The sequence below is a fragment of the Salarias fasciatus genome, chromosome 20, assembly GCF_902148845.1.
Source record: "Salarias fasciatus chromosome 20, fSalaFa1.1, whole genome shotgun sequence".
NCBI lineage: Eukaryota > Metazoa > Chordata > Actinopteri > Blenniiformes > Blenniidae > Salarias > Salarias fasciatus.
In genome coordinates this window covers 24683252-24710311 of record NC_043764.1, presented here as the reverse complement: position 1 = coordinate 24710311, position 27060 = coordinate 24683252, and the positions used below count along the sequence as shown (strand labels likewise).

At 43.5% G+C, this 27060-nt stretch overlaps 2 protein-coding genes across 3 annotated transcripts in view; one reads left to right on the top strand and one right to left on the bottom strand.

Annotated features, from left to right (window-relative positions):
• Positions 1-5033: 5033 nt before the first annotated feature.
• On the bottom strand, positions 5034-9370 carry birc5b (baculoviral IAP repeat containing 5b). Its single transcript, XM_030118003.1, has 4 exons — positions 9293-9370; positions 8638-8747; positions 5232-5349; positions 5034-5123 (listed from the first exon to the last, which is right to left on the bottom strand). The coding sequence occupies exons 1-4, from the start codon at positions 9368-9370 to the stop codon at positions 5034-5036; spliced, it is 396 nt and encodes a 131-aa protein (XP_029973863.1).
• A 2462-nt stretch (positions 9371-11832) lies between these two features.
• znf385a (zinc finger protein 385A) overlaps positions 11833-27060 on the top strand; it is a 57895-nt gene continuing 42667 nt past the window's right edge. Inside the window, exon 1 of one of the 2 annotated variants that reach the window (XM_030117998.1) lies at positions 11833-11938. In XM_030117998.1, coding sequence (XP_029973858.1) covers positions 11926-11938 — 13 coding nt within the window. In that variant the 5' untranslated portion in view covers positions 11833-11925. Of the gene's footprint in view, positions 11939-18410; positions 18685-27060 lie in introns of those variants that run through there. The other variant, XM_030117999.1, reaches the window with a different exon arrangement.

The window sequence follows — 27060 nt, the reverse complement described above, 5'->3', positions numbered from 1 at the left end:
AAAACTGCTCTGGGGAACAGGTGAATGTGTCACAGCGGCTTTTCTGAGTCGCAGTCGTTCACTTTCCCTCACACATGTCCCATTTTCCCATCGAGCTCATGCCAAAACACTGTAGGGCGAAACCTCCTTTTCACATCACTTATCCACATTAGAACATATTAATTTTCACTGTCAAACCACATCCATATGCAAAAAGTTAGTGTGAATATTTAAAAGAAAAATGCTTGTAGTTTGACATGGAAGCTTATTTCCTGATCACCATCTCAACACATTTATATCACTCAACCAATGACACAGTGTCGGTTTTGACTTTATAACTGCCTTGAAGGACGCTGTGGCTCTTGAACTACACAAAGGGCAGGGTGGCAAAATGCAACAGCGGAGTTGAGAGGGCAAGAGCTGGTCTGTACAAGTGTGTTTATCCTCCAATTGTGAGGAGGACAAGGTGCTTTGGAGGTTGTTGTCCAAGAGGACCCCCCCACCCCACCCCCCACCCCCCTCTTCAGCTACCTCTCCAAAGGTTTGTCTTTTCCAGTCCTGGCAACAGTGCAGAAAGGCCGGAGCAGAAAGGGGAACAATTGTTTTAGTGGGCGCCACTGGTCTATTGTGAACGCAGCCTGTTCTTTCTCTTGACCTGTGACCCGTATTGTTGTTGAGCTTCTCGTTCGGGGAGGGCAGACAGCTGGGGGAACCGCGGGGGGCTGACGGACAGCTGGGCCAATTTGGGCTAAAAGAGAGGGAGAAAGAAGAGAGTGAGAGCATGAGGGAGGAAAGGGGAATGAAAGAGTGAAAGGGAGAGGGGAAACAGTGTGTAGTGGAAAAAAGAAAAAGAAGAAAAGAAGAGGAGAGAGAGGGAAAGGGCAGCAGAGGTGACCGAGGTCCTTGCTCCTCATTCAGAGTTTGTCCTCTCTGCTCTTGTGTGTCAGCCTTGGCACGGGAATGACACATAGCTTTACACAAGCAGACAGTCGGCCTGTGAGAAAGAGAGTTAGACGGAGCCTCTTTGTGTCTTGGCTGTTTTGTTGTGGCTAAAAAAAAAAAAAAAGTTGGGCTGGGAGGAGAGCAGCGAATGTGAATTCTCCTCTAGAGTCCAAAAACATGAGTGGATATGATGATAATCCCTGTAAATTGACTCTGTATACAAGATTACAGACCACAAAGAGTCTCAGAGATTGGGATATGATGGAGAGTCGGATCATTAGTTTAAACAAACTGAAGGTTTCATAGATTTGATTTATTGCAAAGTGAATAAAAAAAAAATCCCAAAATACAAACAATTTGATTTTTATTAACCTGCATCAGTCTGAAGACAGAAGAGCTTCGCTGTAGATTTTGGTACCGATGTCAAACATATGATCAGAGCATCACGGAAACTTAATCGAGGTTTTAACAATATCCAGACTCACCGTCCAGTAAAGTCACGTCAGACAGAAACTTCCAGACATTCAATGATGCTTCGCTCCAAAATCTGATCTCAGTCTTCCCTTCAGTTGTACATTTCAGTACTAAATATCGAGAACATCAAACCTGTTAACAAAAACATTCCAACTCTGAGGCCTATTTGTTTTTAAGGGAAATTCACATTCAAACCAAAACTGAAAAAAAAAAAAAAAAAGTATTTTGAGGTTTTGCTGTGCAGTGTGAAGCTGTCCTCTCTTTTCCTCTCATTTTAGTTATTTTAGTTTCTATGTACTGCACACTTAATCCACTGGCCAAACAAGAGTGGCTCACACAAAAATGAAAAGGTCCTGATCCATAGGAGCTAGATGGAGGGATAAAGCATTGTGATTAAGATTGTATTAATGGGGCCATAGGAGGTTGGAAGGCTTTAATCAGTGTCTGTGTGCCGATAATCCCTCTGCCTTTAAGCTGGGGCGAACACTGTGATCGCCCCTCCTCTTGGGCCTCGGTACACACATGTACACACACACACACACACACACACATCTCTGCAGGCTGCACGGGGATATGGGTGCCCAGGTTGAGAGACGGTGTGCCCCGAAACGGAGACGCCCTGGACGTCTTAACGGGAGCAGCTGGTAGAAGAAAGACCGAGACGACGGAAAAGATGAGATCAAAAACAGAGGAGAGTAATGAAAGATGGCATTGTGGGAAGATGGTGAGGCTCGCTGGTGAAGAACAAAGAAGATTATAGTGGTTAGCATGAAACTTTATTTCCCGACGCACGTCCGTCTCATCAGCCTCGGATATCTGAAGTCTTGAGAAACAGACTGTCTTTGAAAGACAACTATCCAATGATGATATCCTCATCTGAAATACATTAACAACCTCCAAAAAAACAGATTTAAATATCTAAGTTTTCAATGGGAGGGGAGGAAAGAGGGTGGCTCACAGGTTCATTACCTCTGGAAATGAATGTAGAAGGTGACATTGTGTGGCTGAGGATGAGGGGAGGACCCTCCACACCCAGAGTTCTCCCCGAGTACCAGGGTGTAGGAGTTAAAGAGCTTCTAATGGGATCTGGATGCTGTCGTGTTTACCCTGGCCCCCCCCTCTGCACGCCCACCGCATTGTGGAACTTGCCGGGCTTAGGGACTCCACAATGGGCCGAGTGTGGGGACAGATGGAGGTCCCTTTCCAATAGTGCACAAAAAACAGCCAAGGTAGGAGGGCCACGACGTCTGAGAGGGCAGGCGGCCTGCAAGAGGGGTTCCACAGGAGAACGCCAGAGACGGAGGGGGAAAACTGTTGGTCTCCTAATCACGATGCACAGTGTCCAGTAAAGAAAATTTTATGACTTCACTGCTGAGGTGTCAGCTTTCATCAGGCTCTGATGAAGGCCTCAGATAACGAAGGGTTAAACGAGGCCAGTGGAGGGGATAAACGCTCATGTCATTCGTTTAGGGCTGAGCGGCGCACGAGGCATCGGGGCAAAGATGCTGACGAGGACAGAGGAGAGGCTTTGGAGGAGGGTGAAGGGAGGCACCGGCTCCGAGAGCAACAGATGGGGCCTGATGGAGAGCTCAGGTTGTAAAGTTTCTGTTGGTAACATCTGTCCGTTTGTCCATCTGCTACACTCACTGTTTACAGTTTGTTTAGCAGAGACTCATTAATTAGTAAACTGCAGCCGAGGTCACCGGCGCAGCCCCTTTGTCACTGTGTATTAATTGGACCTGAAAGGAACCAAATCCACATGCAGCAGCAGCACACTGACTCCAGTTATTTTAATCGCTTGATTCGTTGATTATTCCGATAGGTTTATTCTCAGGGTGACGGAAAGCGGGGCGAAGGGAAAACATAAGGCCGGGGTTTTACCTCAGCTATGATCCAATAAGACGAGAAGCGTTTTTCCCCATTTCCCACGGATAAACGCAGCACATCTGTGCCGCTCGGAGACAGAAGTCGCACCACGTCTATCCCTTTGTTCATTTTCTGGATCACACACACAAATAAGTGGATTGACGCGAGATGTGGGCATAAGCCCCGATTAGAGTTACATTAGCAATTACTGTAAACATGCTGCCTGTGATCTGTGTACTTACACGCCACCATTTACCTAATAAGAACAATATTATCAGGAAATGACTTAAATATATAGGCTACTTTATACTTTTCCACCCTTCAACTGTTTAAGAAACTTTCTTTACTTGCATTTGAGAGAAAACCATTACTGACACCGGATATATTCTTCAGTATTGAGTAAAAAAAAAGTCCTGAAATTCAGAGGCATTACAGTTTCATTAGAAATGTTACATCACGTTGTGGTATTTTACTTTTTTTTTTGTCTAAAAATATTCCCTCTTCAATTTGCTCTGCAGTGAGCGGATAAAAGAGAATTAAGCAGTTGATCTGGGCTCAGTGGCCAGAGTGTTACATTAGACATTAATCCAGAACAGAGGAAGGTTGGGGAAGGGATAGCATCTTTTAATCCCGCGCTCCATCCATCCGTCCATCCAACCTTCCCTTCAGAGACACACACAAAAAACCTCATTTTTCTACATCAGGGTAGTCAAACAAATTTCAATTCAGGAGGCATACAGCCAAGTGGACGGGACTGGTAAAATAATGCCATCTTTAAATATTAACTTTATAGTTTTTCCCTTTCCATGGCATTGAGTGGAAGTTTTGGAAAAGTCAGTTTTTTGCTAAATGCTTTGCAATTAGTGAAGAAATAAGGCCAGTTTCACTGATTTTTTTTCCTGGTGTAAAATTCAGTCACATGTCCAAATGAACTTTTCCTGTAGCTTTTGCATTTTTGCAGTTTTTTGTGGGATTATTATTATTTTTTTTTTTTTAACAGACTCAACCTGACGAACTGCATTGAAAAGTCAAATTTATTTATTTATTTTAATTTTGAGGCCAGATTGGAGCCTCTTTTGGACCGGTTTTGGTCCATGGGCTTTCTGTTGGACACCCCTGCTCGACATCAAAAACAAAGTCAAATTTGCAGACTTCACACAAACATTTTCAGACTTCAAACTTTTTTTTTTTTTTTTTAAATGCACAAATCTGCATTACAGTGTGACTTTGCAATCCTCTGGCGTTTATGGCATTAGCACATTATTATAACCCTGCAGTGTTTCTTCAGGTTTCTTAGATAAGTGTCCTGGCAGGCCCTCTCCTGCACACTGTCCCTCTATATGTAACAGATGTTACTGGGGCAACAGTTGGTATTGAAAAGGAGGGGCTTCAGGCCATCTGTCCAGGGTCAAGGTCTGAAAAGGGGTGGCAGAGTTGGTGGCACGTTTAGGAAAATGGCTAGTATTTGGTTTGAAAAGAGGGGAATACAGCACACATTGTAATCCTGCTGAATGTGCGCTTTTCATTCCATTTGGCAAATGAGCAGGTTTTGACTGCGAAAACTGGGAATTCAGCAAAGTCAGTCAGTGAAATGGGGAAAACAGCAGCTCTGGTGCACAAGCACCATCTACTGGTCACACACATAACTACAACACAAATATGTAATACTCCACCAAACTTTATTCACATTTTAAACGGTCATTGTTTCAAGATTAAAGGGGTCTGCTGCACCTTTCCAAAAAAACTGAACTGCAATATTAAAAAAAGAAGCATCAAATGGAGTCCAGCTGTGACTGAAGGCATGCAAGTGTGCGGTTTGTGTCTTCTCGGAAGTAGGCGATCCTCTGATGACAAACCTTTTTCTATGGAAAAAAAAAAAAAAAAAAAAGGATAAAAAGCAGATTAAAAAAAAAAAACAGTCTTTGTACAAAGTCTGACAGAGGAATGGAAAGAGTTTTTATGATACGTACAAGGTAGACCTTCAGCCTTTCTTTTTCCAAGTTAAAAAACTCAGCCACAGTCAGCTCTGTGAAGTCTTTCTTCATTTTCAAGAAGCCACAGTTGGGGGATCGTTTTTCATGTTCAGACCTGGCAGGGTAATGTATTGCACAAGACATTAATTCAAGGTAAAATGATTAATATAGTAGCAGTCAGACACAGGGCGATTCACACTGCTTTATGAATGAATAAGTGAATTTATTTTGTCAGTAACCGATATACATGTGAAACAAAAAGGGTCAATATTTACAAAGTCATTTGCAGCCTATGATATACTGACTGAACAGGACTAGGCAGACGCAGAAAGCCGATAATGCCAAACCTCCACTTCTATCTACATATACAGGCTATCATGCAGAAGGATAGAGTGAGGAAGAAAGAGAAAAACAAACAAAACAAAAATAAAATGAAATCATTCACAACTCTAACTCGCAAAAATAGATTTATGAAGCAGCTCTAAGAAAAACATGAGAAACAAATTTTGAAATCATTGGTTGCAACATTCCAAAGTTTGACTCCAGTGAAAGAAACATCTCCTCACGCCTTTGTCAACTTTGGGCAGAACAGAAATGGAAACGTACCGCAGGATCATGCAGACTATTTTCAAAAACAACTTTTGAACAGAACCTGGAAGCGACAGCGAGTTCGATCGGAACTTAGTTGGGATTATTTTTCATAAAACACGTCAAGTTTCACAAAATTTGATTGCGAGGATAATTTCTTATTGCATTACTTGTAAGATATTTACTGTTTTTATAGTCGATTTGAAGGTTGATTAAACAGTTCTATAACGTAATTAATATGAAAAGTCCTATAATTCAACACACCTCTTGAAATCTTCCCTTTTATATAATCAATGCATTTTTTCATGGATAATTTGTGATCGATCGTAACCAAGTAATTTTGTTGTCAAACTTGTTCAATTTTAGAATCACATATTTAATTAAGTTTAACTTTCACTCATAGTTCCTTCTTTCACAAAATCATGAATTTTCTTTTAATAGTCAGATGATTTATTCAAATCAAACCAGGATTTGAGGATTTCCAATTTCTTTTCATCATATTCAATAATTCCTTCAGATTTCTCCAAGAACAAACCAAATTACCGTCATCTGCAAAAATAAACTTCTACACATCTGCAGCTTCGCAAATATCATTAATATACACTGTAAACAATATTTTTGGATGAATTTATTTTAGTCTCTGCGTCTGAGGATCGGGTCGCCGGGCACCCTGCCGTCGGCTGCCACCCAATCCACATTGCACCCGGCCCCTACGGTTCCCTTGGTGGGTGGTGAGCCCACCCGAGGTCAGGCCCACGTCGTCCCTTCGGGCTGAGCCCGGCCGGGCCCCGTGGGCAAAGACCCGGCCACCAGGCGCTCGCTTACGAGCCCCAACCCCAGGCCTGGCTCCAGGGTGGGGCCCCGGCTGCGCCATGCCGGGCGACGTCACGACCTTTGTTTTCCTTCACATAGGGGCTTTCGAACTGCTCTCAGTCTGGCCCGTCACCCATGCCCATTCCGGCGATCGAGAGGGGCCAGCCGAGGTGGCTCGGGCATCTGGTTAGGATGCCTCCTGGACGCCTCCCTAGGGAGGTGTTCCGGGCATGTCCCACTGGGAGGAGACCCAGGGGAAGACCCAGGACATGCTGGAGAGACTATGTCTCTGGGCTGGCCTGGGAACGCCTTGGGATCCTCCCCAGAGGAGCTGGAGGAACTGTCTGGGGACAGGGAAGTCTGGGCATCCCTGCTGAGACTGCTGCCCCCGCGACCCGGCCCCGGATAAGCGGTAGAAAATGGATGGATGGATGGAATTTATATTAGTATCTATCAGATCAAAGATAATCATCACATAATCACCATAATCTCTCTGGCCAAAGTAGGGCCAACACCTAAAAATATTCATTAAATTCTTCTGTCTACTGTAATGTTCGAGCCATTTATAAAAAAAATTGTGAGTTCAGATGTATTATGACTTTACCAAAAATATTTATAACATTCCCAGTCCTCTGGATATTATTTTCACTCTCCTCCAATATTTTACCATTCTTCAGTATTCTCATGAGACGTCAGGTTTTTTTTTCTTATGCAACAATTTTTTCTTCATTCTCACTTGGTTGTAAAAAGGTTTTATAAAGAACATTTTTGTTCTTGCATGCTTTCTGGGGACCTTTAGTAATCCATGGCTTCACTGTAGGGTTTTCTTTCACCTAATAGTCTGATTAGACAATGTTTAGTGAATGATTTAAATAAATAAAAAAAAAAAAATATCTGATTAGGATCATCCACATACACCTCATCCCAGTTGCAAGCTATGCAGTGTTTAGTATTTAGTATATGGAATCTTTCTGTGGTTCTTAACCTTACCAATTTGGAAGAATTCTGACCTTCACCCTCTGTTTTGGCAAATTGAAATTACGTAAGGTTATAAAAATTGCAAGATGATCACTGATATCACTTAAAAGCAAGCCACTTGTTTGATAGCAACCATGTTCATCAGTAAGCTTAGCATTTTTAGTTATCTACTGGGTTTGTCAATCAGGGGCCAGAGCACCGACCTAAACATTGTGCTGCAAAAATCTGACGTCAGATTGTGTTCTTCTCATTTGTTCAAATGAATATTAAAATCAGTGTAAACGAATGCTTTCCGATTACAGATCCTCCCCAAAAGATTAACAACAGTATCCAGACATAACTTAATGCAGGATCCAGGTGCTCGACGCATGCAACTCAAAAATGTAATCTTAAATTTGACAGATTGTATTCCATCTGTTATGCTTTCTTATACTGTCAATAACTGTACTGTCAGTAACTGTACCATCAATTACTCTACACTTAATCCCACTCTGCACATAAAATTACTCTGGGTCAGTATCATTCTCAACACTAAACAAATAAAAGAAACACATAAAACAAGGTGATTAAGATTAAAATCTTAGACCTGTAAACACACCATAACTACAATCCATCTTACAGAAAATAAATCCACAAGTTTCTTTGAATCTTGGGTAGTCAGAAATCCTTTGATTCTTGAAATATTTTCCAGATGGTGCAAGCTGATTCTGTTATTGTCTTAATGTGGCTATTGGATTTTAGGTGAGTCCATTCCAGAGAAATCTGCTCAATGCACGACACAATGGAGGCTCGTTCAAAATTCAGTTAAATTTTCAAAAAGAGAAAAATATTTTAAGCTCGATCAAGAAAATTTAAGTTTAGATATATAACTTTTTCATGCCCTGTGTGAATTTTCCATCTGACACCCAGAGAAGTGTTATCTACTGCACACATTTCCCCTCCTGGCATTACATTCCTCAGTGACTCGAAGCTGTGATGAAGTGAGTCAGAACAAGGACTGAAAAAGAAGACATCCATCTCTTACCAGGGGTCGTCATCTGGCTCCCAGCCTTCAAGCTCGATCAGACAGTAGAAGCAGCGTGCCACGTCGGGCTCGTGGTCAGTGGGGCAGTGAATAAACCCAGCCTGGGCCATCTGCAAGGACAAGGCACAGAGGCTGTCAGGTTTGAGGCATTGGAAATTAAAACAGAAGCACCACAAAGGTTTTTTTTTTTTTTTTTGTAACCCTCTTTTATTTACTTCATAAGAAAAATGATTTAGTGAGATTCAAACTTGGAGGACAGTCTTGTTTTGGTGCTTGGGAGATGTTTGGAGATAGTAATATAGCCTCAAGTGTTACTCATCTAGTAAATTGTCAGCAGCTCATCCATCATGACCAGACTGGAGTTGGGATGAGCGCTTGATGAAACTGAATCTGGCACCTGCTGAACTGTAAATCATTTGCTGTCAGTCCTGGAAGTGTGCGTGTTTAATGATAAAGCTTAAATGATATGCATGCACATAATCATTTTCATATAAATCGTGACAGTTAATATATTTCTAAGTGTTTCAGAGATCCACTCTGTCTCCATTAAAAGTGTTTGACTAACAAAACTAAAAATCGTCGATCAGATCACAGGTGTTCTGAGGAAATGGAGCACATTGTTCAACCTGGTTTTGACTAATCAGCAGCTTCTTACCTTCTCAGGTGTGCAGTTACAGTCCTCTCTGAATGGCCAGTCTACGAAACTCAGCTCACGCATATCGACATTGTACATATTGTGAACTGTTTCAAGGCCGCTTTTAACTACTTTCGAACTCGCCATAACTTCAACAGGCAAACCAAACTGCCGCCTGCAACTACTTCGAGTAGAGGAACCCACCTGCAAATGAAGTGGGCGTCGCCATTTATCCAATCCGCGCCGGAAGTCACGAGCGGAAGTTTCTTCTTCGTGTAATTATTATTCGGATTTTCTTTTCTTTTTTTAATGTGGCATCCATGGAGTAGCAGGTTGTCTTAGGAAAACGAGAGAACGGTAAGGAAAAACGAGTGTAGATGTAATTCGTGATATTTCTAATTATTTTTTGTGAACAACATGAAATAGACATAACGGAGTAAATGGCTGAGCTGCGCTTTTGCGCATGCGCGGAATCACCTCGCACATTTCTGCGGGTCTGGATGGGCACGTGGACTGAAGGTGGGCAGGAGGAGAAGATGACCACCAAAAGGCCCGGCCAGGTAAAGCAAGGCCAGGCTGGGCTGCAGATTGACCAGTCAGACTATTGGAGTTTGTACCTGATTTAGTATCGATTTTCCTCAGTTTTTAGCTTTTCCTTGTTTTTTTTTTTTCTGTTGTCACTTTATTCTTTTTAAATGCAATTGAATGTGTACTTTAGATCTTTGTTTCCTATTGAACAGTAAATTACTTGAAGTGTTGTTCTTTACAGAATGTAAGCTGTTTTTAACTTCACATGGCTTTTTATAAATCGAAATTATTTTGTTTTCTTTTGTTATATATGTTAGATATTTGGTCATGAGATGTTCTATTGTAATATTTTAGGCTTGAAGCTGTCTAGGAGTAGTGTTTTTTTTTTATATATATATATGTATATATGATGAGTGACCCCTTAAAAACATCCTGCCTAGTATGTTAATAACATGTGAAACATATAATTCTAATAACTTTCGATCTGTGAAGTCAAGTTTAAAAATGTTTATTGTGTGTTGCAGTAGACTGGCAGATTTGAAGTGTCATTTGTGTCACTAATCTAAAACATTATTGCTCAAATGATGTTAAATCGAGACCTGATTTTATGAAACATTTGCAGCTGATAGTTTTAAGCCTTTATTTTCTCACACAACAGCATCATAGTAGATCCTTGAATATAAATACACCACACACTGGCTACACACTTGATAATGGAGTCAGTAGAGAGGAAACTGCACTGCTGTGTGCATTAATTAGGATTTTTGATCTTTTTTCCCCTCACATCATGTGTATCATGTTTCTTGCTGAATGCAAAATTGGATATATCGGTATTGGTTTCATATAGAACAGTAAATCCAATTACACGACTGAAATTTAAGTTTAATAAACTCATAAAACTACGTTGCTATATTTAAAACAAGGCGTCACATTTTTTTTTATAACATTACAGTCAAATGTTTCTTATTGAAGGAAAATTGCACCACTGTGATATTTTCTTTGATGTTTGTGATATCTCGTTCTAAAGAATGATACAATCAATATTTCATGTTGTGCTAAGTAATTGATTCATGGCAGCATAGCCCAAAAAATGTTTCACAATATCAAATGTAAACCAGACACAATAGAGAGGAAGCGGGACGTCAAATTTAATGGTGTGTGGTGTAACCTCTACTCCCGTGTTTATGACTGTGAGGGACGGGGACAGTTCTGGTCCGCAGTGTGTCTCAGTAACTCGACCCTGCAGGACCACGGGTGCTGAAATGTGCTTACAGCTGTAAACTGCTGTCCCTCTCCCCTTCTAACCTTATCTCTCTGCAGACCGCCTGGGAAGGCACTGAGACGCTGTGCATCTGCTTATAAATCTGAGAGTGTGAGGTGTTTAAACTGACGTGTACTACAGTCTAATGGCAGCAGTGTGAGAGTCTACTGACCAGCAGGCCTCTGGACTGTACATGTGATGTTACCTTCTGCAGAATAGCATTCACCTTTGAATTTCTGCATGTGTGTGTTACTGTTGTCACTCGGATTTTCCCCATACATTCAAACCTTTCACAGTTTCTCTCCACTTTTTCCTAACATTGCCGCAGGTGTGAACTGACTCAGTGTGCTGAATCTAAAATCATTTTTACAGTTGGATCTTTGCTTCCATTCTATACCTCAAATCCCACTTTATACTCCTCAGGCCTTCACTAATGTTGACTCACTTTCTCCTCTAATCTTTTTCCTTTCTCCCTCTGACTGAGCTGCCCTCACTTATTAAGGTGTGCCAAGATTAGCTGGTTGAATATCCTGCTCGGGCTTTGTTTTCACACGGGGCTGAGAGTGAGAGGACGAGAGAGGGAGGAGATTTGATGTGAGGAGCTGGAGGGGAGGTGACAGTGCCAATGTGTAGGCAGCCTGTATGTCCAGAATCTTTCCATTGCTACTGTAGATGTTGTTTGCTATTCAGGTGGATTTTCTTTTGGAAGTTATTGTTGAGATTTTTGTCATTTTTCTTTAACCAGAAGAGCTCTGAGTTTCATGGTGGAGGGATTTAAGGATTTAATACCTGTATGTGTTGTATTTTATTAGGGTGGAAAAGTGGACTCAAATAACTTAAAGTCGTGGGAAAAGGGGCGCTGTAAATGTGGAGCACAGGTAAGATATTAACTCCTAACCATCTTCTGCTGCTCTATCAGTCCATTTAAAAAACATGCAGTGTCTGTATGGACTTTCCTTGGGTTTGCAGTGATATTTTTTGTGCTCTTTGTTGCTTTTTGTGCGTATTAGAGGGATGCTGCACAAATTATATTACAATCAACGTGTGTGTGTGTGTCTGTGTGCTTTTGCATGGCTATCAATCATTTATTGTCATCTTAAATATACAAATATACACACATATGATTACATGAGACTGGCCCAAAATGCAAATTTAGGAAAAGCTCATTTTGTTCAATTGAAAGTCCATTAATACGCGCAAACTTGTTGAATTAAAATAGGATCCCAAACATGTCTATTCTATGAGTGTGTGAAGCAGTCAGAGATGTGCTCATCTCGTCGTCTTTCACCAGCCACTGTGGAATGTCTGACTTTCAGAAATAGTTCTGTGAAGAAGATCATTACTTTAAATTGCTTTCCTCTGAACTCCACGCTGTAGTTGTGATAGCAGCCAGGAATGTGCCAATTCAGAAAAGAGCGGCGGAGAGGATCGTGGCGAAGATTGAACTACAAATGTGTGGCTCTGAAAATAGCTGGAAAGAAAGACACCCTGTCCTCTGCTGCTGATGTAAAAATGCCAGAGACATGTGAGTGTGACAGTCAACATCAACATTCTCCATCTCTGAGGGCCGTGGATTCACAGGACAGGCACACCCACCTGAGCACACACACCCTCACAAAACCTCCAGCCCGTCCTCCTTCGGCCGTGTTTGTGAAGCTTTATTGACACATCAATTCATTCCGTTACGTGTTTTAAACTACTTACTATTCTTTCATTCAGAAATGCAATGAAGCAAGCCTTGATTTTTTTTTTCTGTGGAAAGCTGCAAAGGCATCACATATAATAGTATAGTGTATTTTTTAATATATAAAGTGAAAAAGTGAATTGACCCACTTAGATTCCTCAAAATCTTTAATGACAGATAAAAAGACTAAATATTTGTGAGGCTTATTAAAGGCTTAGAGGTCAAACAAAGTGAAGTACATGCAAGTTTAATTTGCAGGGAGACGTAAAACCAAAGCAAATAAATGAGATCATCATAAACGAATCAAGGAAATTCAAGATTAAACAAAGTAATTGGATTGAGATCCTTTTTAATTGAGGACATCGTCAAGTGTTAAATAAAATAAAAACATGTGTTTATGAGAGTTAAATGAAGAAAATCATATTTATTTTTGCTTCATAGTGATCAAGAGTGAGATATGGGAATTTGTGCCTGTTTTGCTCAGCTCGGCTCACACAGTTGGATCTTCATTTTCAAACTGAACGTCGGCATCCTGCATTATGTAATGTTTTCCACAGGGAGGAAAATGAGTGAATATAAGAAACATGCTGTACTGGAGGCTGCATTTCCTGCACACATCCTCACCTGATCAATAATCTAAATTTAGTGAGATGATGATCCCTCACAGATGCAAAGTGATACGTGTGTCAGACCTGCAGGCTCAGGAGAGTTCAAGGGGAAAGCAGAGGTCCTTGTTGGTACGGAGTGGACGTGTTGTGTGGCAGAAAGCGTGTTAGTTCAATTTTTGGAGCATAGAAAAGATTGCTGTGAGGATTCCGTATGTTTTCTTAGCTGGACTTCCTGCTTTGCCCAGTGTGCTGACGCCTGGAGCATGCCTGGCCGGCTCACCTCTGACCTTCATAAGCAGCCTCTAAATTCACCACCACAGTGCCAGAAGACACCCGGAGCGTAATGTATAACCTCGGTGTGGACTGTTGTATCGACAGACATTTTTCCGCTTCACCGAGCAAGTAAACTCCGGAGGAGGAAAACGGGCAAACTAACAATTCTGGAAAGTCACAAAGCGCCTGTGGGCCCGGGCTCATAAAATATGACTAGAATTTATGATCACTCGAAGTTGCATTTTGACACACTCTTTGAGCTGTTGTGAGGAAGTGAGTTACAGGCTGCCTGACAAATTTCAGTGAGTGTGGATTTACTGTGCGTTCCCCCTGCAGGAGAGAAGGAAGAAGACAGATCTTAGCTTTATTTGAACGATTGAGTTTGATGTGCTTTCTTCCAACACGCCTCATATATCTCTCCCAGGATTTCTCGGTGCGTCAGCCGGGTAAATCCTCAAGCCTTTCATGTTCAGCCGTCGTTCCTCTCACATTTGACCCGCTGCACTCAGACTTCAGCACACTTTGCAGATAAAACCTGGGGATATTGGCCTCAGCAGCTTTGTCCACACTACAGGTCCGCCGTATAAATAGCTTTCCGAATGCGTTAGGTATATCAGTTTCAGTTTGGTAGGCCATCAATACCGTAACCAGCTGTGTTTCCTGTCTGTTTGGTCCCCTTATTTACCCCTGTGTGTGTTGACATGGCTCTGGGAACATATCACCCTCTCGGTTTACACGGGATCATTTTACATGATGGAACTGAGCTGCTGTCTAGTACCAGAGTCTGGAGTCTGTCAGCACTTTCACACAATCCTGCGTTGACAGTTTAACACCGGCAGAGGGCAGCATAGATTAAATATAATCATCACTCAGGCTCTGCCCCTGTGCACTGTGGGATCCCAGCTTACTGGGAAGTATCTTTTAAAGCTCATGTGTGAGTTGGACATGTGGGATTTAAAGTTTGGTTTCAGTCGCATTCTGTGTGGGTGGGTAAACAACATGCCTCCATGATGGATGGTTAAAGTATTACTCAGGCTCAGCTTCCCCGAAGTCATCACTGTCCTTTTGAAACTGACAACAAAACACAAAATAGAAGGAAACCAATTCCACATTTGGAAATAAAAACCCCTAAAGCAAAACTGAAAGTGCTAAGAAATTATAGTAATAAAAAAAAAAGGCTATAAAAAAACTTAACTGATGCAAAAAATCTAAACAATGTATTTTTTTGTTGTTGACTCAGATCATCATGAGACACTCAGAATTGTTTTGTTGGCTTGGTCTGTTTAAAAAAGATGTGTTGTTCAGTTCAATATCACCACATTTTCAGCATCATATACCCTCACTCAGTAAATTGATCAGCTTTAAACTATTTATTTTATTCCTTTTTTCATTTTTAGACAGCTGATGAACATGAAAACAAATATTTCCCCCATGTGTGAATCGAATGAATCATGAATGAATAAAAGATCAATTATGGGGATTAATGATCCTGATCAATCTGTGCAGCTTTATAAATGTTATGGTCACGGGGAGCTGAAGCTGATTCCAGGATAAACCCCTGGATAGGTCACTCAACCATCACAGGGCAAACACACACATACTTACACATTTCATACCTGTTGGGTAAACCAGGAGTCACCAGATAGCCTCAAATTCTTTATTTGATTGTGGGAGGAAACTAGAGTACCTGCTAAAAAACCCTTACTGGTCAGAAAGAACATGCAAACTCGCAGACCTGACCTGCTGTGGCTCACTCCTGTTCCACAGACTGAAATAGCCGATAGTTATGATGGTGTATTATGAGCTGAGTTCAAATCAGGACTTGTAATACACACAGTAAATGTTCCTTTTTTCCTGGTTAAAGCTATTGTTACAAGTAAAATGCACTTCCTCTTAACAAAGTTTATTTTTTAATGTTTAAGTGGCTTTTTTAGAATCCAAAGATAATATAACAATTTGGTCAAGAGCTTTTTTTTGCCCCAAGGACAACTATGACGTAGGAACAAAAAAGGTCATTTTTGGAGAAAGGATAGTCAATTATTTGAAAATGATACAGTACATTCTTTTTTCCAGTCACTTTTAAGCAGCTGCCGGAGGTTTAAGAATTGCCACTCAAGTTGGAGATGAATAAGCTCAAAACCAAATAAGCTTAATTAGTTTGACAGATGGCTCAGTATTGACTGAGCTGTACAGACAATTATGAGCAATAAATATATAATGATCACATTCAAAGGGCATTAAAAGCTGATTACATTTACTCTAGTCATTACTGATCGGCCCCATAATGCACGGAAAGCCCGACTCTCACATAATTCATTATTCAGATAAATTCGTCCTCTGAGGACACGTCACACGGGTGCCATGATGCCGTCACATCCACAGGTGATGGAGTTCAGGACAGCATCTTTAGATCAGTGATTTCATGCGACTGGCAAAACAATAAAATGAAGGAAGAAAAAGAAATTCTTCCGTCTAGTTCTGGTCTCTTTCCATCACTTGTTATGTCACACACCTGTCCCATCATGCCATCTGTCCTCTCCTTGAGGGACTTCACCTTCCCATCGCCCGCCTCCCTCCTGCCTGCCTATAGATGATACTGGATCTCCTTGCTCTTATTTCACCCTCTCATCATGACATCCATTAAAGTGGCGCTGGGGCCCGGGCCCCCGTTGGCCCGACAGCACATTAGCACTCGGACCATTGAACGCCAACAAGGACTGACTCTGAATTATTGATACCAACACAACTAATGAGGAAACCCTATCTCAGCTCTTTTGCTGACACAAACACACACAAATACCCGCGGAACGACTTGCATACACAGCCGTATTGATGATAACTAAAGTTCCTGCAGCGAGTGTCCCATTTTCAAAAACTAATATTCCTTGCACGTGGCCCATTTCCTGCAGACACTATATGTTTGTATGGCTGAGCTGGGAAACCCATACGCTCAGACTCCTTTAACCGGTCTGTTTGTTCCTTTATTCATTTCAGATCAGTCTCACTTGTGTGTATTATTGCAGTTATCTGTGTGTAGCACAGTGTAGGCTCGGTGGAGAAATCATTTTTCTGGACCTTTGTTGAGTGCAGCCGCGTGTGCAATAATACCGGCAGGTTCTTACTCGGTGACCTTAATTTACAGTGCGTAAGAAAATCTGTTTGTGTTTGCGGCCCTAAAGTCTGCCAGTGTTTACATACAGCCGCTTAAACATATGCAGCGGAGCTGCGGTGCTGTGAGGTATCGGAGGTGTCAGCCAGCCTCCTTAGTATTCACTCCAACACCCTGTGACTCACTGCCTCAGCCTGAGAGCGTGAGAAGGGTGGCGGCGGTGGGGGGTAGAGATAGAGGAGGAAAAAGGAAAGAGAGAGCAGGACAACAGGAGGCACCACCAACATCAGGCTCCGTTCTCTGTTGCCCCGGGCTCACGTGTCCATATCTGTCTGTTTGCAAGCATGACCGCCCAAGGGGATTAATTTTTGTCAGCTTTGTTAAGCCTTCTCTGAGCTTCTCAATAGCATCGCGGCTGTGTGATTTTCAAAACGTTTCTCTGTAGCCGTCCTGTGAGGGAGGCGTTGTTTGAGTGGCTTGGCGGCGTGGAGGAAGTGGACCACGAGGAGCTGACTGTGAAGCTCCTCCTCAATTAGCGGCCGCGTTTGTTTCTGTGCAGCAGATCTCCTGCGTCCGACTCTTTTGTCCGCCTGCTCCTTCCTTCTGGTCGTCTCTTCTTGTCAGTCCACGTCTCCTCATCGCTCTGTCAGTTTGTGTTTAGTTTAATCTCTACCCCCTCCTTCTTGTGCTTCCTCCGCGCTGTCGCCTACTATTTCATCTCTTGCCTTCCCTTCCTCAGCTCCCAGTGTGAATTCTGGCTTCTTTTTTGACAAAAACACAGAGGTTGGTAAGATGGATAGCCGTACTTGGGCAGGTTAAAAGGAAGTACATAAAAAAAAAGAGAGGGGTAAAGCTGCATGGATGAAAGGTTAATCCTCTAACAGGTCCTCAGACACTCGGAGTCAAAGGACAGAGGGGGGAGGGTAATAAACAACAGATACACTAAGCAGATGTGACAATCATGCTCTCGGAAGGGGGGCGAGGGGTGTGGAGAATGTGGAAAATGAAAGGGAGAAACCGTGTTCAGAGAGACGGCATTTTCAGTCAAGCGCTGTCTCTCCTTCATGACTTCCACTCTGCATGATGACAAGTGTCTGCCGCCGCTCCCATTGGCCGAGGCTGCCACCAATCAGAGCAGAGGCATGTAAGGTGCCTTTAGGTTATACCCAACCCCAAAAACAAGAAGCGAGAGAGAGAGAGGGAGAGAGAGAGAGAAAGCCAGAGTGGGAAAGAGAGTGTGTGTTTTTGCTGAAAGAGACCTAAACAGACGCCGACTTCACAGCAAAATGAAGACCTTCCATTTGAAGCTCCTCATGAAACGATGCAGCTGAGAGGCGACTGCTTGTCAGCTGCTCGTTGGAGACCACTGCAATTCCTCCTGTCTGCTGTGGAGAAGAAGATCTGGGCTGTGTAGTCTCCTCCTGTGATTGGCCATCGCACTTTAGGCTCCCACCTCCCCCTCTTCTCTCTCTCTCTCTCTCTCTCTCGCCCCTCTTCTCTCTCCCTCTCTTTCTCCTCTCTGCTGCTCACCACCTCTATCTGTCCCCAGGCTTACCTGAGCCACCACTGCAGAAACACTGGACCGCCTCCTCCTCACACACACACACACACACACACACACACACACGCGCGCCCGCTCTCTCTCTCTCTCGCTCACACACATACACACACACACACACACACACAGACACACACACACTCAGTTTTTCACCTGGAGAGGGTGAGCGCAGGAGACGGCATGTGCAGCAGCAGCAGCAGCAGCAGCAGCAGCAGTCTCTCCTCTCATCCAGCGCTGCCTCTCTGAGTTGCCTCTTTCTGGAGAGTGGAGAGGAACTCTGAAAAGACATTTTGGAGCCATTGTCCCCTCGGCGAGATCGGGAGAGACGGGGGGCAGTGAGGGAGCACTTTACCGCCCAGGGACACCAAAGGCAGCGCACAGCATGATTTTGGGTGAGTTGTTGCTTTTTGGTGCATGGGATTTTGAAGAGGTCACTCGTGATGTTGTGTCACTAATCCCTCCTCAAAGTTGGCCACCGGCGGCTCTTCATTGACATTGTGCTCGGTTTCCATTCCACGCGGACATCTGTCAATACTAAGCCTTTAAATCGTGGTTAGTGCTTGTAATTACGATAATAGTGTGCCATTAATACGGCAGGTGTGAGTGATGACAGGGAAGGTCGAAGTGCTTTGGAGCAGGACTGTATCATTACGGGCTGTTTGGTCACATGACCACGCTTCATCATCCTCATGTTCTGTCACAAGACATGAAGTAGTGACACTAAACAGTTTCTTCTCAACTTGCAGGTCACCGATGAAATCTAGTTTTGTGTCGTCCTCGTCCGTCCTCACTGCGCTCCTTCTAAATCATTACCATACAGGTCAAACAAATGACATTTTGAAAGACACACTCGTCCCCGAGCGAGTAAGACTGTACGGCTTCCAGTGGCCACACGTTGCTGTGTTCTGAGTCAGCCAGTGCTTTCTTCTTTAGTATGCTGGTCTCATAGTGGCCATGTCTGAGAGGGGATCCTGTGTGGGCTGCGTGCTCCACACAGTCAGCTCCTACAGGAAGATGGGGGCTTGCCACTCTGTAAGTCCGCTGTGGCACAGCACAGGGAGAGTATAGGCCTGTTTATCAGGCAATGCAGTGTTTGTTAGCAAATTGAAAGTATTCGGTGCCACTGTGTGTGATTTGTTCTGTGTGTGTGTGTGTGTGTGTGTGTGTGTGTGTTGCTGTGTGCTCTGCCGGAGAGGCCACTTTATTTTAACGCATGCCTGGGCTGATTCAGGCGCAGCCCAGCTCCTCTGCCCTGCCGGCAGGCATGTTTTTTTTTTTTTTTTTCCTTTTTTTTTTTTCGGGCAGACATCTTTAATGATTATAGGGAGTCATGTTGTCTGAGGTGAGTGGGTTTGAAGTGTGAGCACTGAGCAGTATGTATACCTGTGAGCAAAAAGGCTCCGAGCAAGTCAGAAAAGTTCCCACCTGTCTGTATGAGAATAAATTAAGAACTTCTTACCTTTCTCCCAGGCTCATAGCACATATTTCTGCATTACTTTGAGAATTTGATTTGTGTGTGTGTGTGCGTATGTCTGTATGTGTGTTTTGCCTATAGGTCTCATGGGCTATGTTCAAGTTTCTGCAGCTGGTCAGAAGTAGAATTATCTGACTTTGGCCTCGTGTTACTTAGAGACAAGTACTGTCTTGATCGGGTTGCAGGTGGTAGCAGCTCCCGTGAATGATATTTGGCCAGGACATGTTAACACCAGCATTACCTCTCAAGCACAGCCTTTACCTCTTCAGCAAACAGCAGGCAGACTTGCCCAGTGGCTTAAGTGGAGGGCAGTTATTACTGTGTCTTTATTTTAACTGTCAGGCTCTAAAGTTGTGCTCGAAGTAATAAAACATGGAATGTCGCTTCAGTTGTTTCGGAAATTTTGCCTCTGCAAACGCACGCAGACACACAATCAAAGTGTTTGTTTATTTTCACAGCGGACCAAATGGTGTTTAGACAGTGATGATAAACTGTAGCTCAAACATCTGTATTCTTTGAATTTTATGAGTTTGCTGAATTTCTCACCTTCACAAATGCCAAAGACGCAGACCGGGGCTTCTCCTTCTTTACGTTGACACTTAGATAAGCATCCTCCATTATTTTTGTGTCAAGACTGAGGCTTTTCCAGCCGCTAACATTCAGCTCTATTTGCATGATGATGTGGCTACTGAGTGATTTGACATTTCTTGCTTTCCTCCTCTGAAAAGGGTAATGTCATTGTAATGACCTTTACAATTCTGGAGCCGGTTGATCTCGACCTGCAATCGGCAAATTTCAGCGATTCCGTTCATGATATAAACCTGCAAGGTTCTGATAACAAATCTCTGTCAAATGGCGAATAATATTTCCTTAAAGATGTGGTCTTCAAGAAAATCCCCGAAATGTGCACACACACTCAGTGTGTGTGTGTTGTCTACAAGCTGTGTCTGCACAGCCATAAGTGTTTGCACATCCTTTGTTTCCTGTGACCTTGAAGCGAATAACCTTTACCACTGCTGCTCTGTCTTTCACGGTGTATTCACAGCTCTGTAGTAACCAGCTTTGCAGGCATCGAGCGGCCTTGGCAGAGGTCTTTGGCCACTGTGACAGCGTTGACAGTCCTGATGCTGATAATGGCATGGATTTGTGTGCTTTATACAATGCCACAGGCAGCCAGCAGCACTGTCTGCCTGACATAGGCTCTGCACCATCCTATTGGTATGGTGCTGCCGTTGCTGTGTGTTTGTGTGTGTGTGTTTGTGTGTTGAAGTGTGACTGTGTGTCTTTGGACGGAGAACAGAGGGAAGCTGAAAGCGAACAATGGAAAGCTAATGGAGAACATGATCACCGGGCTCCTCTTGATGTAGAGCTTCTGGATTGACTGTGGAGTCATTGTGATCACCTGCAAGGTTGGAAAAAAAAAAAAGAAAAGAAGCCTCAGACCCTTTCAGGTCCCGCATGCCTGGAGGGAGCTTGTGGTATGGAAAACACTTTTAGATAAGAACCGTGCAGCTTCCTTCTACTGTCACCCAACATTCTACACGAGAACTATCTGGCAGGCATTTCTGAAAAATGGACTTTTTCGCTCAAAGTTTTTTCGGGGAGCTGTCTCGTGCCATGATCAGCTCGCGTTTGGGCGTTGTTCGACGTCTCATCCGTCACGTCTGTTTGAATCAGAGCTGACCTCCTGAGCTGAGGGCCGTGCAGTCTATCTGTCTCTTTGTCTTTGTGTTGGTGTCCCCGCTCCGGCCTCATCTGTCTTCATAAAGTCTGTCTCTCTGCTGACCTGTCTGCATAGCTATTGCTCATTCCGTTCACCCTGCTCTCTCTCCCTAAAGCCCCTCCGTCCAGCAGCCTGCACACACTCACCTGCTTCCAGAGGTCACGGCACAGGGACGCCGGAGGAGAGTCAGTCTTTCAGCGGATCAGCAGTTTTTCTCCCATTTTCTTCATGAGTGCTCTGCTCTCTTTGTTTATGTCAGAGTGACATAGTAATTATAATTCCTTAATGAGCCAGATATTTTGTATGCATGGCACAGTTTCTCCCACCCCCTTTAGGCTTCTTTGCATATCCAAGATGTAACTGGAACACTTTAGTGCAGTTGAAATTTGATAATTCTGCGGAGCCATTTGCTCGAGATCGACAAATTTAAAGTTTCAGATTTCATCATGTTGTTTTCCAGAGCATCCAGATTCTTTTTGGTGGGACTTTTTTCTTTCAAGCGGGGAGTTATCACATTGTGGAATGTGCGCAGTGAACATTTCACTCACCTTTTAACACTTTCATAATGGGTCTAGACACTGAATGACAATACTTATTCCCATGATTATACATTAGTAGCTTAAGATTGACCAAGTATGTAAGATTAATTAAGGACACTCATCTGCAAGGAGACGGTGTATTAGTAGGTGTGTGTGTGTGAGAGAGTGCAGGAGAATGAGATTCAGAGTGTTAGCGCTCTCTCCTGTCTCCCTTATTGCTTTAAGTCTGGCTCACCCCTGACTTGTGGAGATCCCCCCTCCGTCAAAAAGCCACTATAACAGGTCTCTCCCCTTCTTCTCCTCCCTGCCTTGCCTCTGTCTATTGCTCCATTTGTTTATGGTGGAGTGACTGTGTGTCAGCAGGCTGTCAATACTGTCTGTAAGAGACTCTAATGAATAGGCCTGTTATTGGACTGGTGGGAAGGCAACCCATTGTGTCTGTGAGTGCATCTCCGTGTGTGTATGTGTGTGTGGCCCATCGACGGTTGTAGCACTGCAGAGCAGAGGGAGGTGGAGGTGTCTGCTCCTCTGACTCCCACAGCTCCACTGGCCTCACTGCAGTGCCCTTTGTCAAAGACCAGTCGCTAAAACTGAGCAGCGGAGCGACGCCACAGTCTGCATAGTTTTTTCACACAGTGAAGTAGTGATGCGGCCATCTTTACTCGGAAACCCAGAGCGTCCACATGATGCAGCTGTTTTTACACGTGCTTTGATAAAATGCATTGTTTATGCAGCCCACACCACTGCAGCCACCTGCCAACACCACGAGCTGCTGCTGCTGCTGCCGCTGCTGCTGCTCCGTCAAGCACAAAAATGCACCTGTGCGTGATTATGGTGTCACATTAGTGCGTTCACCAAGGCAGCCAACGCTGACTACTTGCTGGGAATCCTGGGGCTACGGGACACCTGGGAGTTGAAGCCTGGAAAATGTTCAGCATGCTTCAGCAGTCAGTCTGATCACCAAGTGGAAAGAGGCACAGATACAGCGCTCTAATGTTTGCAAAGAAACACTGTTCCCTTGATCAAGTAAACTATTGTCACCTGCTTCCTTGATGTTGTTGCTGCACTGGACTGTCAGTCAACTTTCCCGTTAGTGGTTTTGTGACTGATATTCAGGATTTCTTTGGTTTTGAGCTCAGGAAGTCAGAAGTTTAACTGTAACAGTTCAGGTGCACGCTTGCTGAAATGGGTAAATGACCTGGTGAACGCCAACAAAACTCCTTATTATTATATCTTATTAGTATTTTAGTAGGTTGGCAAAACTTTCTAGTTGTCGTATGAAGCTAATTAGATTTTCTCTTCTTGCTAACAGCAGCTCAGAATGCAGATTAAGAATTTATGTAGCAGAGACACACAGTACATATTGATATGAACAGACTGTGCAGATGCACAATGAATGTACAAAAGCTCACGTCAAAACAGCCATTACAGGACACTTCTCAACCTTTTCTGATCTGTACTTGACAATAATTTTCATTTTCCAGGTTGCCAGCATAAATAGAATAAGAGATTACATGTTCAGGCGATGCTCTGGACTAGTCTTTGCATTGTCTGTTTACATATGAAGCATCACCAAACATAAAAACTCAAGTGGTTTTATTGACACACTAATGTGAAAATTCAATAACAGTGTTGGAAGGTACATGAATAACAATTTCCCAAACAGCAGCCAAGCGTAAAAAGGTTGAGCAAAGCTAACGTTTGGCGGCGATAGATGTTGCATTAATCATGCTTGCTCTATTTCTGCGTGCTCAGAAGAGCAGAGGACTGGATGAGGAGGGGGAAAGAGGAAGAGAGGAAGGCAGACAGATAAAATGGAGTGAAAAGTGTCCTCATGAAAGAGAATTAGCTCCATCCAGCTCTGTGGGGGGAAGTGGAAATTCCTCTGAGTGCTGTTGAGATAGGGTTTCACACAAAGACCAAAAGAGAAATCAATTCTCCTTGAGCTGCTGCAAGGTCAATTCATAAGGGCAATGGCTAGTGAGGAGGAAGCTGAAGGAGTGGAGGAGGAAGTCTATGAAGCAAGCACAGAGCGGCAGGACAGAGATTTAAGGAAATTATACAAAACAGTATGCATATGGGGCGCTTTGGCTTTCCTTTTTCTTTTTTTTTTTTTTTTGGATACAGCTGTGCTGAAGGGAGAAATCCATCCTCTCCTTCGACAGTTTGCATTGAGCTGTATTCACTCAATATCATCTGACTCATACAACCAGGAAATATGAGCGCTATATCTGACACTCTGCTGTGAATGTCATCCTACAGCTCTGCCTGAACTTTCCTCGTAGCCACCAGGACGTTTCCTTTCTGTGTGACCTTATGCGTCCAAACAGCCCCGCTTTACTACAACTTTCCTGCAAGGCTCACGGACTGAACGAACGGTTCGAGCTTTTGCTTCCAAGAAGCCTTAAGCTAGCTTTTAATCCTTGATGTTACATGAACAGCTCAAAATAGTCTAAATCTCCACCCCAAAACGCCTTCCCCTGACAAATAAATCTCTCTCACTGTGTTTTAATGGTGTGTGTATAATAGCTGATGGGACGCAGAAACCGTCTGCTGCTCAAAAGGTGAACTTGTTTGAGCTTGGAGCTGCCCTCTGTGGCACTTTGCCCACTTGCAGCAACTGTAGTCACAGTTAGCAGAAAGGGGCATGAAAATAGGTTTGGTTGAGTCTTGGACCGGAGCCGGGGCCGCCTCGCTAGCAGGTAGTTATAGGATCTGCGTGGCGCAGGGCTTAGCGCATGGCGTCTGGTATGCACACCTGTCTCCGAACAAGTCCTCCCCTGAAGAAGAAGCTGCCCTTCCCCTCTGCTACAGAGAGGGAGAGGGGAGGGAGCGGGAGAGGCTCTGCCAGGACCTGCACCACTGCTCCCTGCCCCTGCCTGGGGGGGGGGGGGGGGGGGGGGGCAGGGAGCAGGGGGAGGAGGAAAGGGAGGACGGGGAGGGAGCCGTGCCAGAGGTGTGGATTAGAAGGGCTGTAAGGGACACAGGGGTAATGAGGTAGCTCAGGTCATTCATCTGTGTTTCTATGCAGCTTTATCTCGTTGCTGGTGGTCTTCTCGGCGTGGTATGCGAGGCTCCTGGTATTTATGAATGGCACACCTTCAGCAGAGCAGCTTTTGTGTCTCTGGTATGTGGAAATCTGAGTGCAAATCTGTGGATATGTTCAACACAGCTCTCTCCTCTAACTCTCAGACTTGTTTAATGGCTCTTAATGTGGCTGGAAATCACACTGATAAAATGTTACAAATAGAGGGCAGAAAGAAAGCACAAAATCGAGGATTTCCATAAAATTACCATAATCAGGAGTGGCTGCAAGTGGCCCAAGGAGACCGGAAAAACTGTGTAAAAAGAACCGAGCTGACATGGTATTCTTTACATCTGAACAATGGTGGTTAGTGTTGGAGCTTGTTGTGGTTTTTACTTGTTAATTTGGCATCAGGTTTGACAGCATGCCAGCGGAGAACAGTCAGCGGCCCACATGCACTGTATATAACAGCAGCTGCTTGTGGCCTCGTCCCGAATTTTCTCATTTGTGCCTGTGATGGCTTGTGTAAATGTGAGAGATTGTATTTACAGTAGCACCGAAGATGGTTTTTTGTGTCTGCGCTGGGCCAATAATCACCAGCCAGCCACTGCCACAAATCTTCATTAGAGGATTAGCCTGCAGGGAGACAGCTTGTGTTCTTTTGCTTTTATTGGTGACTCTACATCCAGCACACGCAGCCCTGCTTCCTCCCCCTTTTATGTCTCTTCTACTTAAACCTGTGAACATGGCTGCAGTTCACCTGAGAATCACACGTTGAAAAACCCATGTGCGGAACACGAACGCTGACCTTTTCCTTTCTTTCTATCTCAGTTGCCTGCCTATATGGTCCTCTGTCTGTCTGTCTCTCTGTTGCGCTCTTTTTTTTTTTAACATTTTGTAAAACCCATATGTATGTAACGCACACACACACGCTGTCATCTTGTTCCCCGGAGGTGCGTCAGTTGCCTGGTGGGCGCTCATATTCAAGACAAAATAAATTAAGGTCACAGCAGGGAGAGTCGGACCAGTAAAGGACAGCGGGATCTGCCAAGTGTCTCCGTCTGTATGTGTATGGAAAACTGTTTTTGTCTGTCCGACCTCTAAACGGTGGCACGGTTCCTGGGAGAGCTGTTGTCAAATGGCTTCGGTCCCACTCAGAGGACGCTGGCCATCATTGCACCATTTTGCAGGATAAACGGCGCCTTCCATGTCTTTGAATTTAGATGAGAGAATGTAGTGATTAATGACTTTGTTAAGGCTTTTTGATATGACCAGATGAAAACCTCTTTTATGCCTCGAACTGTCTCTTCCAGGGCTTTCCGTTTTTTTTTTTTGGGTCTGAGTTTAGATATTTAGTTCAATTTAAAAAAGACTTTTGATGTAGTGTTGGATGTATTAACAGCCTCTAATGTAAAAATAAATATATTAAAAACTCCTTTGATTGCTTACATTCACTAAATACACCAAAAAAAAAACAAATTAAACCACCCAATGGAAAATATAAGAGGCTGGTTAATTTGCAATACTGTGTCTTTGGTTCCTAAAACTGTAGAGCTTTTTAGAGAACTGAGCTCAAATCTCTCAGTGTTTTATAAGAGGCTAAAATTACGTAGCCGTCCATCACAGGTAAACACTGAGAGACGGACCATCACTCACACCTACGCACAAGCTAGAGTCACCCAAACTTATTTTTTGTCTGAATTAGGAAACCGGAATGCCCCCCATTCAAGAAAGTAAAAAACAAACAAACACAACAGCACAGATGGAACATGCAAAGTCTGCACAGGATGATCTTGCCTAGATTCAAACCCACAACCTTCTTGTAATAATAACCAGAACCAAGTTTTTCAATATAAGTCAAGTTTTTGTATGGAATCTCCATAATGTTTTTGTCACAGCACTGAATCTGGCCTCATTAAAGTAGCTGATGACGTTTCACCACACTTGATGTTCACTGCTAATTTTTTTGACCTCAGCTCAGTCAGACATCAAAAACAAGCAATTTTG

Bases quoted from the DNA above. Each gene is read 5' to 3' on its own strand.
- birc5b (XM_030118003.1), bottom strand. From the start codon at position 9,370: ATGTACAATGTCGATATGCGTGAGCTGAGTTTCGTAGACTGGCCATTC. The intron at 8,748-9,292 runs GTAAGAAGCTGC...TTGTCCTTGCAG, and splicing joins GTAACTGCACACCTGAGAAG to ATGGCCCAGGCTGGGTTTAT. The intron at 5,124-5,231 runs GTACGTATCATA...TTTTTTCCATAG, and splicing joins AAAGGCTGAAGGTCTACCTT to AAAAAGGTTTGTCATCAGAG.